Source organism: Salmo salar, chromosome ssa20 (genome assembly GCF_905237065.1).
Source record: "Salmo salar chromosome ssa20, Ssal_v3.1, whole genome shotgun sequence".
Taxonomy (NCBI): Eukaryota; Metazoa; Chordata; class Actinopteri; order Salmoniformes; family Salmonidae; genus Salmo; species Salmo salar.
This window is the reverse complement of record NC_059461.1, coordinates 16,221,206-16,242,559: the sequence shown is the minus strand read 5'-3', so window position 1 is coordinate 16,242,559 and position 21,354 is coordinate 16,221,206. Positions and strand designations below refer to the sequence as shown.

Sequence of the window (21,354 nt, the reverse complement as noted above, 5' to 3'; positions counted from 1 at the left end):
CATGGTCTATGTACCCCCTGAAGTAGCCTTGGCCACCCCATGTATAAAACTCTAGTTCTGCCTGTCTAAGTAGTGAAAACTATCATACGATACGAAAGTGAACAATGCGCCATTGCTGAGCAATGCTTCAAAACCTGTTTTTACAACACTGTAGGCTAATAAAATTCCTGCTATGGCTGTCCCATGCGGGCGCACGCTATGCTTGTTGCCAGTCGCACTGTCGGCAGGTGGAGTCTCTTCTTGGTGCGCACAGACTAACCGCCCACTGTCCTTGCCGAGGCTAAAAATGTGCCGATTTCATTTTCAGCATCAAACTGCCAAACCCTGCTGTTGTAACATTCTAGATATGACTAGCTCCAACGAATCCGCTGTGGACATTGCGCACGTCTACAGGGGGACGTTTGTGCACTCCACCGATCACACAGCCGTGGAAATTCTGGAGGATAGGCTTCTGGGAGTGGATACGGAGGGGAAGGTCTGTCAGAATTAAACCGTGAAAGTCTATTTCAATATTTATGTCATATATCTGTGTCATATGCCTAGGCCTAAGTGGAACTCTCGTTGTTTTATAGGCTTATGTTTTTCATCTCTTTTATACATTTTTAAAATTGTTGTATTTTATTTATTTGCTGCCCCAATTTCTATACATTTTACAAACCTGCATAGGCTAGGTAAATCTTTTCAAAACACTATAATAGCTAACTTTGGCCAAAAAAATGCCCCAAGCCAGAATTGGATTCAGCATTTTTGAATGGATACCTTTGACCTACACACATTTTCTTCAGAAGATGATAAACCTGTTTCCTGCAGTCATTATAATTGTGCAGTGTGTAACTCCAGTAGAGGCTACAAAGGGCCTGTGACAGCTGTCACAAAAGTTGTGAAATGTGGTCTGGACTTTGTAATAATAGTTTAATGGAAATCGTTTCTTGCGATTTATATTGCTTTGTCATGCATGTGATGTTTTTATCACATGGATTTTATTACAAAGGTTTCCCAAACTGACTCATGCCCCCAGATCCTAATTATGAGTTTATGAGGTTATTTCATTTGGTGATTGGATGTGTATGTGTGTAAATACAGTGCATTAGGAAAGTATTCAGACCCCTTGACTTTTTCCACATTTTGTTACATTACAGCCTTATTCTAAAATTAATGAAATAGCTTTTTTCCCTGATAACGTTATACACAATACCCCATAATGACAAAGCAAAAACAGGTTTTTATACATCTTTGCAATTGTATAAAATAAAACATCAGAAATATCATATATACATAAGTATTCAGACTCTTTACTCAGTACTTTGTTGAATCAACTTTGGCAGCGATTACAGCCTTCAGTCATCTTGGGTATGACACTACAGGCTTGGCACACCTGTATTTGAGGCGTTTCTCGCATTCTTCTCTGCAGAGCCTCTCAAGCTCTGTCAGGTTGGATGGGGAGCGTCGCTGCACAGCTATTTTCAGGTCTCTCCAGAGATGTTCGATCGGGTTCAAGTCCGGGCTCTGGCTGGGCCACTCAAGGACATTCAGAGACTGGTCCCGAAGCCACTCCTGTGTTGTCTTGGCTGTGTGCTTAGGGTCGTTGTCCTCTTGGAAAGTGACCCTTCACCCCAGTCTGAGGTCTTGAGTGCTCTGGAACAGGTTTTCATCAAGGATCTCGCTGTACTTTGCTCCGTTCATCTTTCCCTTGATCCTGATTAGTCTCCCAGTCCCTGCTGCTGAAAAACATCCCCACAGCATGTTGCTGCCACCACCATGCTTTACCGTAGGGATGGTGCAAGGTTTCCACCAGATGTGATGCTTGGCATTCCGGCCAAAGAGTTAAATCTTGGTTTCATCAGACCAGAGAATCTTGTTTCTCATGGTCAGAGTCCTTTAGGTGCCTTTTGGCAAACTCAAAGCGGGCTGTCATGTGCCTTTTACTGAGGAGTGGCTTCCGTCTGGCCACCCTACCATAAAGGCCTGATTTGGTGGAATGCTGCAGAGATGGTTGTCCTTCTAGAAGGTTCTCTCATCTCCTCAGAGGAGCTCTGTCAGAGTGACCATCGGGTTCTTAGTAACCTCCCTGACCAAGGCCCTTCTTTTCCGACTGCTCAGTTTGTCCGGGCAGCCAGCTCTAGGAAGAGTCTTGGTGGTTCCAAACTTCTTCTGTTAAGAATGATTTAGGCCACTGTTCTTGGGGACCTTCAATGCTGCAAATGAGATCTTTGCCTCGATACAATCCTGTCTTGGAGCTCTATGGAAAATTCCTTCGACCTCATGGTTTGTTTTCTTTCTCTGACCTGCACTGTCAACTGTGGGACCCTATATAGACCGGTGTGTGCCTTTCCAAATCATGTCCAATCAATTGAATTTACCAGGGGTGGATTCCAATGAAGTTGTAGAAACATTTCAAGGATGATCAATGGAAACAGGATGCACCTCAGCTCAATTTCGAGTCGCAAAGTTCCCTTCCCTGGAAGCCTGTGTTTCAGACATAAAGAGGTGGATGGCGGAAAATGTTTTACGTTTAAACTCGGACAAAACAGAGATGCTAGTTCTAGGTCCCAAGAAATAAGGAGATCTTCTGTTGGATCTGATAATTAGTCTTGATGGTTGTACAGTCGTCGCAAATAAAACTGCGAAGGACCTAGACCTTACTCTGGACCCTGATCTCTCTTTTGATGGACATATCAAGACAGTTTCAAGGACAGCTTTTTTCCATCTACATAACACATACCCAAATAAAGCACTAAATAACTTCAGTTTGTGCTAAATACGGCTGCTAGATTCTTGACTAGAACCAAAAATAAAAAATGTGATCATATTACTCCAGTGCTAGCCTCTACACTGGCTTCCTGTTAATTCAAGGTTTTACTGCTAACCTACAAAGAATTACATGGGCTTGCTCCTACCTATCTTTCCGATTTTGGTCCTGCCGTACATACCTACACGTACGCTACGGTCACAAGACTCCATTTGTATGCAATGGTCTGCCTATCCATGTGAGGGACGCAGACTCGGTCTCGACCTTTAAGTCTTTACTGAAGACTTATCTCTTCAGTAGGTCCTATGATTGAGTGTAGTCTGGCCCAGGAGTGTGAAGGTGAACGGAAAGGCACTGGAGCGACAAACCGCCCTTCCTGTCTCTGCCTGGCGACTCCCCTCTCTCCACTGGGATTCTCTGCCTCAAACCTTATTACGGTGGATGATTTACTGGTGCTCTTCCATGCGTCTCTAGGAGGGGTGCGTCACTTGAATTGGGAGATCTTCGTGGGCTATACACGGCCTTGTCTCAGAGCAGTAAGTTGGTGGTTTGAAGATATCCCTCTAGTGGTGTGGGGACTGTGCTTTGGCAAAATGGGTGGGGTTATATCCTGCCTGGTTGGCCCTGTCTGGGGGTATCGTCGGACGGGGCCACAGTGTCTCCCGACTCCTCCTGTCTCAGCCTCCAGTAATTATGCTGCAATAGTTTATGGCTAGGGTCAGTATGTTATATCTGGACTATTTCTCCTGCCTTATCCGGTTGTCCTGTGTGAATTTTAAGTTTTCTCTCTGAGAACCTGAGCCCTAGGACTATGCCTCAAGACTACCTGGCCTGATGACTAGTTGCCGTCCCAGTCCACCTGGTCGTGCTGCTACTCCAGTTTCAGTTCTGCCTACGGCTATGGAACCCTGACCTGTTCCCCGGACATGCTACCTTGTCCCGGACCTGCTGTTTTCGACTCTCTTTCTTTCTCTACCGCACCTGCTGTCTCTGAATGATAGGCTATGAAAAGCCAACTGACATTTACTCCTGAGGTGTTGTCCTGTTGCACCCTCTACAACCACTGTGGTTATTATATTTTGACCCTGCTGGTCATCTATGAATGTTTGAACATCTTGGCCATGTTCTGTTATAATCCCCACCCGGCACAGCCAGAAGAGGACTGGCCACCCCTCAGAGCATGGTTCCTCTCTAGCTTTCTGCCTAGGTTCCTGCCTTTCTAGGGAGTTTTTTCACGCCACCGTGCTTCTGCATTGCTTGCTGTTTGGGGTTTCAGGCTGGGTTTCTGTATAGCACTTTGACATCGGCTGATGTGAAAAGGGCTTTATAAATACATTTGATCATAGCAAAGGGTCTGAATACTTATGTACAATAAGGTGTTTCAGGTTTTTTTTCTCCCACAAACATGTTTTCGCTTTGTCATTGTGTGTAGATTGATGAGGAAATGTTTTTATTTAATCTATTTTAGAATAAGTCTGTAATGTAAGAATGTGGATAGGTCTGAATACTTTCCGAATGTACTGTATGTTGAGGGTGTTTGTGTCATCTGACTATGCCTTAATGTGTTACAGTAGATCAATTAACAATGCATGGATAAATGATATTTAAATGAATGAACACTTTGTTGAGTCAGGCTCTGATTGTCTCTCTCTTGCTCTAATCAGCACCTTGTCTTTGGTTGCTTCTCATGTTGACAGATTGCCTTCATTGGGAGTGGGCAGGAAGTCGACAGTCTTGCACAGAAGTGGGGGTTTGAGGCCTTGGCTGTTACACAGCTTGGACAGTAGTGAGTGAAGAGTCCATCCTATGAGAGTAACACTGATTCCTAATTCCTAATCTATTTGTGACTGAACACAACCAAGTTATTATCCTAAAGTCCATTTTGTTGTCTGTAGTGAGTTCTTCATGCCAGGGATGGTGGACACCCACATCCACGCGTCTCAGTACAGCTATGCAGGCACAGCCCTGGACCTGCCCCTGCTACAGTGGCTCAACACGTACACCTTCCCAGTGGAGGCCTGCTACAAAGACTTGGAGTTCGCCCGCAACGTCTACACCCATGTCGTGGTGAGCGGTCTGGGCCAACCTAACAAACCTCAGCCTATAGAAGTCATCAGGGTCAGGTTCATCAGGCACCAAATGGAATAAAACGGACTGAAACAGACCTGGACTTGTCTAATAAGAAACACACAATGTTTTAAAATGTATGCCGTTGCGCACCCGAATGAATCCGTCCCACTTGCATAGAGGATTATAGACCATTCTTATCCTTATTTCCTATTCTAAATCGTCTGTTATACTTATTTAAAGCCTTGTGTTGCAGAGGTTAATATTGCAATGATAATGGACATTCACAAGCAGAAACTTTGGTTGCCGTCTTTGCTCCCTTGTGTCTATTTTCTCTAGTTTTTCGGAATTCACTGCTGTGCAGTGATAGGAATGCCAAAGGAGGGCCAATAACAGGCTGCTATGGCCATTTTAATAAAGGTTAAAGAGAGAGTTTGCGTATGTGAAGCTTTAGCTTATTTTAATTGACCTGCAGTGTAGCAAAAACAATAAAAATTTGAACTATTTAGGTTGCATCCTTGGCTACTGTAAGGAAAGCTCACAGAGTGAGACTAGCATAGAAAATCTGATGAAATCTGGATACATTGTAACACATAGCAGGCTAGGGCAGGTGATATTGCAGTGATGGAGTGGTGTTTATGAACAATAGGGCCTGAATACTAAAACAATCTCTGTCTATTTCAGAAAAGAACCCTGAGAAATGGTACCACTACGGCCTGTTACTTTGCCACCATACACACCGACGCTTCTCTCCTGCTGGGCCAAATCGCAAGTGAGAAAACAGACACATAAACACACAAACCTGCAGACACTCTACCGCTCACTTGCACAATGGCTTAACATTGATGTTTGTGCGATTTAGTCAGAGTGGTTGTACTTTGACCTGTTCCCAGTGGTCTTCTCGCCTGTTTAACTCTTGTTTATTACATAAGTATAGGATTTAATGACGGGAAGGACAAGGCATACTCTCCGATAAAAGAGCACAGGACGTTATTTGACTGGCTATAAACATTAACCTCCGTCAATGTACAACTGTACCTGGAATACACACACACGCATGCCTCCACTGCGTAAGTTGTTATGCAACAATGTATCAATCAATCTCTTTTTTTTAAAGGGGGATTGGAACTCCACTCTTTCAAATGTGTTAGATTTATTTAGACAGGAAAGTAGGGAGACAGACAGCAGGGGATAGACAGTATTAAAAGTGGCGGTGTGGGGATTATAACCTCGCTGCAGGGGGACACAATACAACTGGTCTGGAGGCGGCTGTGTTGACTGCTATTTTTGTGCTTCTATACCAATGACTGTATAGCAATGGACAAAGCCATCGATCACGTGACACCATTCATTCCTATGTGAAGACTCAATAGCGCATTGAAGCCAAATTAAGTCGGTTAAGATAGCATCTCATGGATACATAACATGCACAGTTTGAGCTAATTCAGGAAGTGGTGTTGCGAGCTAGTTCAGTGCTGCCCCCTCTCAATAAGTAACTCAAATTGAAGGCTGATCGGGGTACTGCAGGCTGCCATTAGCAACTAAATTATCCTTATAACTTCTGTGTGTGATTTTTACAACATTATCGTTTGAAGGACTTGCATATGGTGTATTAGAAGCAATTATTGGTACCATGATTGTCTTGAATTTGTATTTTATTTACATGAAGATTGGCCAGAAAGATGGCCATTTTCCCATTCACTATAATGGGGATCCTGTTTTCTGCAAACAACACCTGCAGTATTGCAGTTGGCCTTGAACTTCTGTGGCTTCAATAAGAGGGGTCTGTTCTGTTCCGAACTCTCTTAAACATTTTTTGTCTTCTGCATCTGCTGATGCCGACAATTAGCCTGTGCGATTGATGGGGGCTGAACTAGAGCGGTGTTTGTGAGACCAGGGCTGATCGGGTGAATCCCGAGAACTGTTCTTCTCACAAAAACGTCTGTAAAGTCCAAGCGGTTTGAGCTGCAAACTATTATGACCCCACTATGAAAAGCTGAGACTGTTTTGCTCCGACACTCACGTCGCACAAGAGTCGTTAGAAGGGAAGGGTTCTTCTACATAGAAAATCATACACAATTATTGCATTGTGATCGTCCCTGATGTTTTCCTAAGCTTTGCTATATCTTTCAGACCCGTTTCAGAATTATCCTGTGGATATTAAAGTTTATTTCACCAAGTTCAATTTCTGCCCCGGACTTTGTGTCTATAATACTGTAATAAAATCACATAGTTGCTGTCACAAAGTCCAAACTCCATGCAGTTGTCACTGACTAGTTGGAATATAATTTCCCGTCAAGGATTCTACAATAAAAATTAAAATTGAGGTTTTTGCTTGCCAGACCTTTTTTTAAATGATATTTGTCAATAAATCTTATGAATGTAACTGTTTTATGTTCTGTGTTCTACTTGTTGTCCTGAAAATAAAATGATAAAACACTTCAGTGTGAGGTTAAATGAGGGCAGGGATAGCAGGTAATGAAAGTATTGAATTTCAGGTTTCAGATACAAGGATTGGCTGGGCATGAACATGTTAATTTGCTGCATTCCGTCATTATGGTTACCCACTGTAATGAAAATAATTGTTACGAACACCAGCTCAGAACAAGACATGAACATAGGGTTTTGTATGTGGAGGAATTTGTCACTTTCTCATCTACTTACTGCATGCATGGAATGTTTGTCCTTTGGTGGTTGCATTACTCGTCCTCAACCGTCCAGAGTTTGTAGTTTGGGAGGACACCAGAACTGTTTCACCACAACCAACAGCGCCCACCTTTTGGTTTATGAGATTTAATGTTAGCTTTAGTTTATTATTTTGGTTATTCCAGGATGCTGATGAGCAACATTACAAATGTCCTTTTTGACTCCAGTCTGATACGGTCTCGACAGAGTGCTACTCTAATCACACCAAATGCAGCTCCCCTGATGGGTGATTTCACCAGTTTGGTGACCTTTCCCAATGTTTCTTGTCATTCCAGATGATTTTGGACAGCGTGCCCTTGTGGGCAAGGTGTGTATGGATACAAACAACTTTGTCCCACATTACAGAGAGACGCCAGAGGAGTCCCATGATGAAACCAACAGGTAGGTAATAGACAGAAGAGGGGGCAAGGCTGTATACATAATAAAGAGTTAAATGATTAGAACAGGTGCTTTGCACAGGAGGGGTATTTGGGCTCTCACAACCGCTTTTCATGCCTCAAGACCGTAAGGTAACATGGAAAAGAATTTCCTCAGAGGAGGATAGAATGATGACTAAGAAAAGCATCATCATATTGAGTCATGTCTGGCTTGTGCAGCAAGAACCAATGGGAACAGACATGTCATTCTAGACTTTACATGAGTTTATGGGACCTTCCAGCACAGGGGTTCCCAAACCTTTTTGTCCCGCCCCATTTTGATGTCTGGACCCCAACCATGTGAAAAAAAATTATGGAATGATCAGTGAATGTTTCATTTTTATTTGCGGCTATTGCAGTCAATTGAAAGACATTCTAACAGTATTTCTGATTGTCTTCTCAACTCACCATCACATGCTTTTAATGTGGGGCTATGACAGTCAATTGCAAATGAGTCTGACATCTTGTCTCATCACCACTAGTGGGATGGGTGTGCTTGATGCATGTCATGTCGGAGCTTCTCAAAGTCAGGGGTTTTAATGCAGATGAGCGCACTGAATCCAGCTTCACTCAGACATGAGCTGGCGAAGGGTACCATGAGTTTTATGGTGCTTTCAAGACCGGGAACTCTGAAAATATTAAGTCAGTAAGTCGTAGCTTTAGAAAGAGGGCCGAGTTCCTGAGTTGGGTGACTGTTCAAAACTATTTTTCACAGTCGGAGATCGTTTTTTTCCAGAGTTCCCAGTTGTCTTAAATGCACTGAAGACGGAAGTCGTAGATTTGAGTTCCCAGTTCTTTTGAATGCGGCATTAAGAAAAATATGTCCTCGTGAATAGGATCCCCCAACATGTATAGCAAACATGGGCATCTCGGCCCTCACAGCTAACGTCCATTTGGAGAGCATAAGTTGGGCCGTTTTTTAGTCATTTAGTCAGTTTCCTCTTGATTGCTAGCAATAGTTTACATTCTTAGTTTAAAAGTGTTATCTGACAAGGGTATTGATGTGCGTTTCTGTGTGTCTGCCTCCCCACACATCGTTTTCACCATATCAATTGCGGCCGATAATATCAAAGTATCTGCATTAGTGTGTGGTTTCATAGAGGGCCTAGCCATTCACCATGGGAATGCTTTCAAATGCAACGGTCAAGTGCAGCCTTTTCCCATGATCTAAGGGTGCTTTGTGGTTGCATTTTATCATTTAGATTAGAATTTTTTTTAAAAATTTTTTTAAGGTTAACCACATTACAATGATTTTGAGACACAAAGGGATATTTTTTTTTTTCTTCTCGGGATTTTGGAAATTCTCGCGCAACGCTATCTTCATATCCAGTCGCGACCCCTATTTTCATATCCAGTCCCAAGTTTGAGAACTGCTGCTCTAACCTCACAATGTCTCACAACATTTGTCATATTTCAACATACATTCCAAGTATGGCCCTCAGAAAACAAAACTCATCAAATGCATCCTCAGCAAATCTGAAAGGAGAAATTAGTGAGGAAATCATTGTCTCTGAGCCAGTTGCTGCAGTCTGAAAAACAGGATTCAGTCCTTCCTTACACTCGCATCTTGCCCAACACACATCTGAGGAGTATCAATTAGGAACCAAACAAAAGGAAATGGAATGAAAAGGAGAGGGACCTACCTGATAGAAATTTGTTTTCATTGTAAAACGTTTTTCGTTGACAATAAACAGTTTCTGTTTTGATACAGTGCAATGTTTTTCTACGGTGTGCAACTAATGAATACACCCCAGTAGTCAACTCCTGAGTCAAGAGTTTGTTTTGGGTTGGTTGTGTCTGGCATTCTTTTGAAGGAAAAAATAAAAATGTGTTTATTGTTTTGTGTTGCTCTAGGTTCATTAGTGAGATGTTGAAGAAGAAGGTAAGACTCCTTAGCCCCGATTGGGGGGGGGGGGGTTCTAAGTCTAATAGAATCTAAGGGTCCATGTACAATTTGTAAGTCGCTCTGGATAAGAGCGTCTGCTAAATGACTTAAATGTAATGTAAATGTACAAGTGAGTGGCAATGTAGGGATTATTTCCCCCCCCCCACCCAAAAAGAAAGCACATTTGTGATCAGAATCTGTGAAAGGAGCTTTTTAGGATTTTGCTCACTGGGTGTCTTTCTGTCTTGTTTGGGGCAGTACCCCCTTGTAAGGCCGGTGGTGACCCCACGCTTCGCCCTGTCTTGCTCTGCTGCCCTGCTGGGTCACCTGGGAGAGATCGCCCAGAATAACCACCTGCACATCCAGGTGAGCCTTGCCAGCCTGTAGCCACAGTAACCAAGTCAATAGGATCCTATGGGAATGTTGCTTTGAGGATAATCATTTATTTATCTGTATTTATCTCCCTTTCATTCTCTCTCTCTTGAATTCATACACATTGATAATCACCTGAAGATTTAAAGAATTCATTGATCGTCTCTGTGATCCTCAGAGTCACATCAGTGAGACGAAGGAGGAGGTGAAGCTGGTGAAGGAACTGTTCCCAGACTATGACTCCTACACAGACGTCTACCACAAACACAACCTTCTCACTGACAAGGTTAGCCCAACACACACATACACACACACACACACACACACACACACACACTACAAGGACATTCTATGGATAATGAAAATCATAATATTGCTGATTATAATGGTAGTAAGTATGCTGATATTGCTGGTGATAATAATAATGATAGTGGTGGTAATGGTAGTAAGTATGCTGGTGATGATTATAATGATAGCGGTGGTAATGGAAGTAAGTATGCTGATGATGATTATAATGATAGCGGTGGTAATGGTAGTAAGTATGTTGATGACGATTATAATGATAGCGGTGGTAATGGTAGTAAGTATGCTGATGTTGACGATTATAGTGATAGCGGTGGTAATGGTAGTAAGTATGCTGATGTTGATGATGTTGATGATTATAATGATAGCGGTGGTAATGGTAGTAAGTATGCTGATGTTGATGATGTTGATGATTATAATGATAGCGGTGGTAATGGTAGTAAGTATGCTGATGGTGATGATGTTGATGATTATAATGATAGCGGTGGTAATGGTAGTAAGTATGCTGATGTTGATGATGTTGATGATTATAATGATAGCGGTGGTAATGGTAGTAAGTATGCTGATGTTGATGATTATAATGATAGCGGTGGTAATGGTAGTAAGTATGCTGATGGTGATGGTTCACAGACTGTGATGGCTCACGGTTGTCACCTAACTGATGAAGAGCTGAAGCTGTTCGGAGAGAAAGGGGCGTCCGTCGCTCACTGTCCCAATTCCAACATCTCGTAAGTGTTTCTCATTACCCTACAGTTCACGTTCCCTGACTACGCCTGTGTATTCCGAAGGGTCATTAATGGAAGATGTGAAAGGAAAGACCATGTCTTAGGATTTAGAAATAAATCACAATTCTTATTTTTATGTCATACCCTATCCTTTAAAGAACACAGCAGTGATACTAGATATCATATCAGCACTCAAGATGGAACCTGCACATATTCTCTCTCTTTCCTCTCTCTATTTCTCTCCTCTCTCTCTCTTCTCTCTATTTCTCTCTCTCTTATTTCCCTCTCTCATTTCCCCCTCTCTCTCGCTCATTTCCCTCTTCAGGTTGTGCAGTGGTATGCTAGATGCCCGCAGGGTTCTGAACCACAAAGTAAAGCTTGGGCTGGGCACAGGTGAGTCCATGACAACACACTACAAAGCAGATCATCTTCCTTTTACCTGAGCGCACAGTGTTCTGTATCGTTTTTAGCCCATGTGTGCTGTATAAAAAATAAACTAATGTAATATCCCTGAATTGTCCATATTTTAAATTTGTAACTAAATCAAGGCAATCGTGATTGAGTTATATAATAATCTATATGTTTGATCAAATTAAATTCTAATGAAGTTATTTCAAATGGCACAGATAATATTATTTCTTAGAATAATTATTTTACATTCATTACGATTTGGGATGATCCTGTTTTTTCATTGAGGCCGGCAATAGAGACAACTTTCTTCTAGGTTCCCTGTCTGTTATCAAACTGGCTTCACACCATAACAATATGAGATTAGCTGATCTGCTGGTTTATTTTAGCACACAGGTGCATGTTATTTCCCGTTAGTCTAGTTCTTAGAAAGCCAGTGCTTTTTTGTTGCAATTGGCTCTGTGTTTAACGCATTAATACATTTGTCTGTGTATGCACTTGTGCGTGTGTCTGTGTTTCCGACCTTGCAGATGTGGCAGGAGGCTACTCTCCCTCTATGCTGGATGCTGTGCGGAGAACGTTGGATACCTCTAAAGCCTTGACCATCCAGGACCCCCAGTACCAAACGCTCACCTTCGAGGAGGTCTTCAGACTGGCCACACTGGGAGGCAGCCAAGGTGGGAGACCTGGCTGGAGGGGTGGGGCATGGGGTGGGAGGGTCATCATCACCACTATTAATCAATACATCAATCAGTATGAATGATTTGATACATGATGATTTATGAATTGATACAGATTCATGCGCTCAAATGTTACTTTTCAAAACGCTTGTGCTGCATCGATACATTGCTCATAGCACAAACTTTCTCATAGAGTGATGCCAAGCCAACAAGTTTATTTGCACTTGTTTTTGACCTGCACTACAGTCAAAAACCTTTTAATGAACCCAACTGTACATCTGTGTATTTGTTTACTGAGTCCTTGATTGATGAATAATTGATTGATATTCTGAGCTCTGGATTGATTGTTTGGTTTGTAGCCCTGTCCCTGGATGAGCATACAGGAAACTTTCAGGTGGGGAAAGACTTTGATGCTCTGCGGGTAAACACGGCCATGGAAGGAGGACCCATTGATCTCATCAATCACGGAGAGGGGCCTTTGGTATGAACCAATCTCCCAATACATAGAGCAGGGATCATCAACTAGCTTCAGCTATGGGCCAATTCTTTCTTGAGCGGATGGTCAAGGGGCCAGAACATAATAACAAATAATTTGTAGATTGCAAATTGATCGCAAGAAGCCCAAACAGATATAATAATTTCGAACCTTGCTTTCATTTGTATACGATCACATACCTGTATATCTCTCTGTTATGCGTGGGAATACATTGGAACAGATTTCCAAAATTAAAATCACTTTTAGTTGATTTGCCTGTGTTTTTACTGTCTTATGTCCCAAAGAAATATATATCTTTTTTTTTAAATGTTGCTAAAAAAACTTGGGGGGCCAAATAAAATGGGAAACCCTGTTACTTGTTGAGTCATTCTGTCTCCCAATACGTGACATTCATCTTGGTTCCATTTGATTTCAGGTGCTCCTGGAGAAGTTCTTGAATTTGGGTAAGAGTTTTGTTTCTGTCTCTCACACAACAGGTTACATGTCTTCAGGCTTTGGTGGATGGGCCCTTTACGTGCCATGAAAGTATTGTGGCGAATTCACTGATAGCCACGACAGGGACTCAAACCTGGGTCCTTGCAGCTGTCAGCCAAGAGGTCCGAAACTCTTGAGGTCACTAGGTGTTGTAAAATCTCAAGTATGTTCAGGTTCTTTTTTTTCTCCTTCTTTGTTCCCCCTCTCCCTCCGTCCTTCAGGGGATGATCGGAACATTGCGGAGGTGTACGTGGCAGGGAAGAGAGTGGTCCCATTCGTAGAAAGATCATAGATTTGGGTTTGGTTGCTGGCTTGTTGTCGTCATCTTGTTACCATCTGTCTGAATCCTCTACCAGTCTACCTGACTGCTGTTGTAACGGGACAGGAGGTGATGAGGAAAATGTATTCAACGAGAGGGATTATTACTGTATATACAGTGTGTGTGTTTTCAATCATCTAGTGTAATTACATACAGTTAAATTCAATGGATGATATTGCTGCTCATCGTGAAGTTCAGAGTGAATCCTATGTTGGTTGTCATACTTATGTCGTAACCCAAAGAACATCATTGCCTATGTTGTTTTTGTTATTTCAAAGTCAAGGGAAATGTGTGTGTTTTTATGAATGTAGGTTTATTCAATTCAAGTAACTTTTATTTCCTGAGTGGGTACTTCATGTATGGCGACGGCTTGATATAAACAAGATATATAACAACACAGCAACATAGAACACAAAAACATGTGCAGTATAATAGATTAGATGCAATCATAGGATATATATATATATAACAAACAAACAAACGTCAAGGGTTGAGGAGTTTGATGGATGATGGCACAAAACTAGAAGCTGGTCTCTTAGACTTTGTATGCCAGAGATCTACGTATATCTGCGCCAGGAGGGAAGGGAGTTGTACTGGTCCAAGACTTATCTCCGTGTGTAAGGTCCAAAGCTATTTGTTCCCCCTATTGTATCTGTAGCTTTGCATTTGTCCGTTTTTTACAGCATCCTTGACTTCGTCTCGGGCCTAACAACACAAGTGTCAATATATCCTCCAAACACCGGTTTCTCGAGCATTATCACTTAACGGTAATTATTGTGCAACTGCTGTTCCATGCTACAGTGCTGAGTTTTGCAGAAAAAGCTACAAAGTAAAAGGGACAAATATTCTCAAAGATTTAAGTAAAGAGTATTTGCATGATTTTAAGTGAATTTTAAGTGAATTTGTCTCTTTTGTTTGTAACATTTTTCGAGAGTATTCAAGCCTGGAGGCAAAGGTTTTTACACATTATTGACAGTGGTTCCAGGATAAAACATAGGGTTTTATGAAAATATAGAGGCTGAACACTGCAAACAGCATAGCTTTAAAATTATTTTGTTAAAGCAAACATTCCTCCAAGCCAGATATTTTCCCTGTCTCACTCACACACTTATATCTACTGCACCGTAGACCCATCTGTGTGTGACAGATGAAAAGCTAGAAGTGACCATGTCCATTTGACAGCCTACTATAGCACAATGTGGGATATCTGTCATAGACAGGTCCACTATAAAGACTACAGAGATTCAAGTTTCTGGTCCACAGCAAACACATCCCAAAACAATGGATGATCCAATTCCATGAGATTATTTATCATAATTGTCAGCAGTGTTTAATTTGAGCTGGATACTGCTGGAACAGGAGTGTTACCTTCTTCTTCTTCAAGAGGTCACCAATGAACCTAGCGCAACACAAAACAGTTTTGGACTGTTTCATTCTGGAACCTATTTGGCTGGATCGCAATAATTAAAATACAATAGTGTCAAAGTAGGCTGTCATTACGATCATTTGTGCGTTATTAAAAAAGATTCTGCCAAAGTCTCCAGTTGTGTAAAATGACCGAGGTAAAGACAGTTTCAAGTTGGATATTCGCGCTTTCATACCACTTGAGCCACAGACTCCAAATAAGTGTCATGATGTTGGAAAAATTGCGCACAACATTGCACAGCTCTTATTTTCACAATTTGGACATTTAATTCGCTTTCCAAAGCTAAAACACATGTGGAAATGTGAGCAACATTTTGTATTCGTAGTTGAATTAGTTAGGGAGTGTAAACATTTTACATTAGAATTTCAATAGCTCCTTGGTCATGTGACCTACTTGACTCAAACAAGTTTCAGAATGTCCACTGACTACCCTTCTATATTGCACACCCTTTGGTTTGTTCATTTTCATCTCACACGTTTTACATGAATTTTTCAAACTTTAACATTTCAGTAGCTCCTTGGTCATGTGACCTACTGACTTCAAACAAGGTTCAGAATGTACAGTCAGTAGGCCTACACATTGCACACCCTTCAGTTTGTCCATTTTCATCTCACTCCATTTTACATGAATTTTTCAGAATTTAAAACTTCAATAGCTCCTTGGTCATGTGACCTACAGGACTCAAACCTACAGGAACTTCAGAATGTCCACGGACTGGCCTTGTATATTGCACACTCTTGTTTGTGTACTGTAAAATCACGCAGTGTAACGTACATTTTTCATAGTTTTAAATTTCAATAGCTCCTTGCTCATGTCAATTACACATCTAAGAAGCGTGCAGTGGATATACACCCATATTGCATAACCTCTAGTCATGTATCTTCTATATTGTTGTACATTATTATTAGTTTGACAATTAGGGGGTTAAGTCCAGTGTTGTTAACCCTTTTCTTTCATATTTATCTATAATAATTGGTAGTTCTAAGTACTTATTTTCCCTGTTTTTTTTATTTTGCCACAGTATTTAACAGCGGTACACAATAGGAGAGAGGCAGATAATATCTCCTTTCGTCGTTAATGTCAACCATAAAGGAAAATGGCAAAGTACGAGAGTCATTGTCCAAAGCAGGGATGGAGAGTTAGCTAGTAAGGTAGGCTGCAGTGGGTTTGCTGGGCAATACATATACTGAACATGTAACCAGAGTAATGGTGGCCAGAAAATCAATTAATAAAAATGTTATATTGACAAATTAAACAAATTGTAGATCTTTAATCTTTTCCAACATGTCAACAGACACTTTACTTCACATAAGTACAAAACATTTCACAGTCTTAACTTTCTCTTTATCGCTGGTTGATGTACATTTCAGAGCCTCTTCAGTGTGGATGGGGTATAGCATACATGTTCAACAACAGACTGCACTTCCTGTTTGTGTTCTTTACTCTGAACTCTTTTGTCTTCATTCCTAGTTACAGCACATTGAACCACCGTTGGCATGCGAAACATTCAATATAAAACAAAACAAAGCGTAACACATTATAAATAATATCAAATATCAATGCAGTATGACGAATTAGATATCCATTGTGTTATATCATAAATTGTCTTACATGCTGTCACTGTTGTCAAAAGATTAGAAACATGTTAAATAAAGTTACTAACCCAGTCAGTCTTTGGGCCACATCCAGGTTTTCTTAATAAATGTTTTATTTCACCTTTATTTAACCAGGTAGGCCAGTTGAGAACAAGTTCTCATTTACAACTGTGATCTGGCCAAGATAAAGCAAAGCAGTGTGAGAAAAACAACAATGCAGTTACACATGGGATAAACAAACATACAGTCAATAACACAACAGAGAAAGTCTATATACAGTGAAGGTTCTTTAGCAGTGGCTCACATGAAGCAGTTGTTGGCTTTGTTGAACTCTGAAATCATAGGCATGAACTGAACATATGGCTGTCCCACACAACTATATAAAAATAAAGAATTGACATTTACTTTTAACTAAATGTCATTACATACCAGACATTTTTAGTATATCCTCAGCCATTTCTTTTTGCACTTGCTCCATGTGTTTTTGTGAAGGTTCTATATCAATTTGGGAGGGGATGTTGGGGAAGTTCTGTGCAACTTCCTTGACCATCTACACCAAAAAATAAAATAGCGTTTTTGACCTAATTGTCATATAACAGCTAACCATTCCTTATTGAAAATCTAACTATCAAACCTGCATTATAAAGACCCCGCAGCTGAAGGTGTCCTGCTGCATGGTGTGAGTTATTTCCCCTCCTTTCCACTTTATGTCCACCCAGTCGTCTTTTCCATGGCAGGATCTTCTCATTTTGAAGTATTCTCTTTTTTATGTAAACATAATGGAATTATGATTAGTTATAGGCAACTGAATACACAGGCCAAAACTGTATGCTTATTTCCTTATCACTATAATCTAGTGTAGGTCATTTATTTTATGCCCCATTCTACACACAGTTTAAATTATAGCCACTGAACCATTTACAGGAGAGTAATAAAAGTAGCATATACGATCCAACCCTGTCAGAGTGAAGAAATGTAGAGCGTTTGTAGGCTTTAAGAAAAAATATTGACTGACAGTTTCATCAGTACGTGCTTAAAAAGTAATGTCACAAAGATTACAAATGACAGTGCCCGTCAAGTCTATGTCAATAGAGAATGAATTGTAAGCGCCAAAGTGCGTTAAAGGGTGTTTGTCAAAATAATATCTGAAAATGTCAGTTGTTGAACATAAATTGCTATTGCAAATACAAGTATTATGATATTTGCAGTTGAGGAACATTCCATGTACCAACACTACATGTAGGACGGACATTCCCACATACAGTAAACACATAGAGGCATTTTTCAGCTGTGATTTTACCACTCAGAATCCAGAATGGATATGACAATGGGGCCAGCACAGGATGTAATACACCCTTACAACAATCTACTTTTTGATCTTCTTGACTTCTTATCTGGTAAACTGCTACTATGTGTCAAGAAAAGAGCTCCAATTAGGGGTTAATGTACTCCAGTAAAAAAAGGGCTGGTTTAGATGAAAAACTATTGCCCTGTGTCCCTGTTCATAGGGGCATGAGAGACTAGTCAGTGGTAGACTTGAGTTGGCACTTTATTGGCTCAAACAACCACAGACCCACAAGGTTGAGGTTACTCATGGACAGTAATTAGTACAAAAACAATGTTTTTTGCATTGTCTTCTAACTGTCCAAGAATGGGATCCTAAGTGTTAGGAAATATTTGTTCCCATACATACAAAGGAGGATGTCTCTCCTCATACCTCTGACACTTTAGTCAGACTGTGTAAAAACTTTATGATGGGGCCGGCAACGGAGTTCCCATTGACTAAGCACCACGGAGACCAATCAGGAGAAAATACATACAGGTCAACGGTGCCAATTGAAACTCAAGGGGTGTGTCTGTGCCTTTTGGATTACTCTCTCTTTACAGAGAACCCCTGTGGTTCAAGTCAAGAGCTACCCTTCCCTGTTCAGTCTGCTTTGCGCATGTCTGAAAGTGACCGAGCCAGCAGCCAAGAGTTTTTCATAGTATTTCATAAAAAAAATGTACACGTATGAATGGATGTAAAATGTTAATATGTATTAGATCCAGTACAATGGAATAACTATAGTCCACTGACTATATAAGGGTAGCCAGTGGACATTCTGAACCTAGTTTGAAGTCAGTAGGTCACATGACCAAGGAGCTATTGAAATGTGACATTTTGAAAAATTAATGTAAAAACGTGTGAGATGAAAATGGACAAACTAAAGGGTGTGCAATGTGTGGGCCCACTGAGTGTACATTCTGAACCTTGTTTCACGTCAGTAGGTCATATGACCAAGGAGCTATTGAAATGTGAACATTTGTAAAATACATGTAAAATCATGTGAGATGAAAATGGTCAAACTAAAGGGTGTGCAATATAAACTCAGCAAAAAAAGAAACGTCCCTTTTTCAGGACCCTGTCTTTCAAAGATAATTCGTAAAAATCCAAATAACTTCACAATCTTCATTGTAAAGGGTTTAAACACTGTTTCCCAAGCTTGTTCAATGAACCATAAACAATTAATGAACATGCACCTGTGGAACGGTAATTAAGATAATAACAGCTTACAGATGGTAGGCAATTAAGGTCACAGTTATGAAAACTTAGGCCACTAAAGAGGCCTTTCTACTGACTCTGAAAAACCCAGGGTCCCTGCTCATCTGCGTGAACGTGCCTTGGGCATGCTGCAAGGAGGCATGAGGACTGCAGATGTGGCCAGGGCAATAAATTGCAATGTCCGTACTGTGAGACGCCTAAGACAGCGCTACAGGGAGAGAGGACGGACAGCTGATCGTCCTCGCAGTGGCAGACCACGTGTAACAACACCTGCACAGGATCGGTATATCCGAACATCACACCTGCGGGACAGGTAAAGGATGGCAACAACAACTGCCCGAGTTACACCAGGAACGCACAATCCCTCCATCAGTGCTCAGACTGTCCACAATAGGCTGAGAGAGGCTGGACTGAGGGCTTGAAGGCCTGTTATAAGGCAGGTCCTCACCAGACATCACCAGCAACAACGTTGCCTATGAGCACAAACCCACCGTCGCTGGACAAGACAGGACTGGCAAAAAGTGTTCTTCACTGACGAGTTGCGGTTTTGTCTCACCAGGGGTGATGGGCGGATTCACGTTTATCGACGAAGGAATGAGCGTTACATCGAGGCCTGTACTCTGGAGCAGGATCGATTTGGAGGTGGAGGCTGTCATGGTCTGTGTGTCACAGCATCATCGGACTGAGCTTGTTGTCATTGCAGGCAATCTCAATGCTGTGGTTTACAGGGAAGACATCCTCCTCCCTCATGTGGTACCCTTCCTGCAGACTCATCCTGACATGACCCTCCAGCATGACAATGCCATCAGCCATACTGCTTGTTCTGTGCGTGATTTCCTGCAAGACAGGAATGTCAGGGTTCTGCCATGGCCAGCGAAGAGCCCGGATCTCAATCCCATTGAGCATGTCTGGGACCTGTTGGATCGGAGGGTGAGGGCTAGGGCCATTCCCCCCAGAAGTGTCTGGGAACTTGCAGGTGCCTTGGTGGAAGAGTGGGGTAACATCTCACAGCAAGAACTGGCAAATCTGGTGCAGTCCATGAGGAGGAGATGCACTGCAGTACTTAATGCAGCAGGTGGCCACACCAGATACTGACTGTTACTTTTGATTTGGACCCCCTTTGTTCAGGGACACATTATTCCATTTCTGTAAGTCACATGTCTGTGAAACTTGTTCAGTTTATGTCTCAGTTGTTGAATCTTGTTATGTTCATACAAATATTTACACATGTTAAGTTTGCTGAAAATAAACACAGTTGACAGTGAGAGAACGTTTATTTTTTTGCTGAGTATAGAAGGGTAGTCATTGGACATTCGGAACCTTGTTTGAAGTCAGTAGGTCACATGACCAAGGACCTATTGAAATTAGAATGTTTGTTTGAAGAATTCATGTAAAAACGTGTGAGATGAAAATGGACTAACTAAAGGGTGTGCAATGTGTAGGCCTACTGAGTGTACATTCTGAACCTTGTTGAAGTCAGTAGGTCATATGACCAAAGAGCTATTGAAATTAAAACATGTAAATACATAATTTAAAATAGTGCGAGACAAAAACAAAAGTGGGTGCAATGTGTGTCTATGCCATCGGGTTATCTACAACCAGTTTTGAAAGTTTTAGGAGTAATGGTTAAAGGGCTATTGAAAATTGAAAAATGTGATTTGTCACTATGTTGACGGTCTCTAACTGCTGTTGGACGTAAGGAAAACTACAGGGGAATATCCGTCGAATATCCAACCTGAAACTGGTTTTACCTCGGTTGTAAATGACTTATAATTGCATGAAATGCGTTTATAAAAGGCCACATTTTTTCCCGGACCCCTAGGCTACTAAAACATGTTACCCATGTATGCAAGTTTTGTAAGTGCCTCTACTGCTCTATGCCACTACGTAAATGCGATGATATGCATGCAATGTTAAAAAATATATAATAACGTATGCCTTGCCTACGAGTACCTCAGCTCCCCAAGTCACACCGCTTTCGCGCTCACTTTTTGTTCCGTCGCCTCCCGATTTGCACATTTAAGCACTGATTGTCAGTGCATGTACTTTACCTGTAGATAGGCTTTATGCATATGTTCCAAAATAAAAAATAAATCGTTTAACGGAGTTAAGAACATATCGTAAACTCACTCCACAGCAAGCTTGAAATGTCACGGATGGAGCCGTCCAATTGGTACCTTTTGGGTGGCTC

At 41.4% G+C, this 21,354-nt stretch overlaps 1 protein-coding gene across 1 annotated transcript; it reads left to right on the top strand.

The window, feature by feature from the left end:
- The first annotated feature begins 175 nt into the window (after positions 1-175).
- gda (guanine deaminase) lies at positions 176-16,281 on the top strand. The gene is made up of 14 exons (XM_014160663.2): positions 176-475; positions 4,447-4,535; positions 4,645-4,816; positions 5,501-5,588; positions 7,798-7,903; positions 9,793-9,820; positions 10,082-10,189; positions 10,374-10,481; positions 11,129-11,226; positions 11,549-11,616; positions 12,162-12,308; positions 12,671-12,792; positions 13,223-13,250; positions 13,503-16,281. The coding sequence occupies exons 1-14, from the start codon at positions 287-289 to the stop codon at positions 13,571-13,573; spliced, it is 1,422 nt and encodes a 473-aa protein (XP_014016138.2). The 5' UTR covers positions 176-286; the 3' UTR covers positions 13,574-16,281.
- The last annotated feature ends 5,073 nt before the right edge of the window (positions 16,282-21,354 follow it).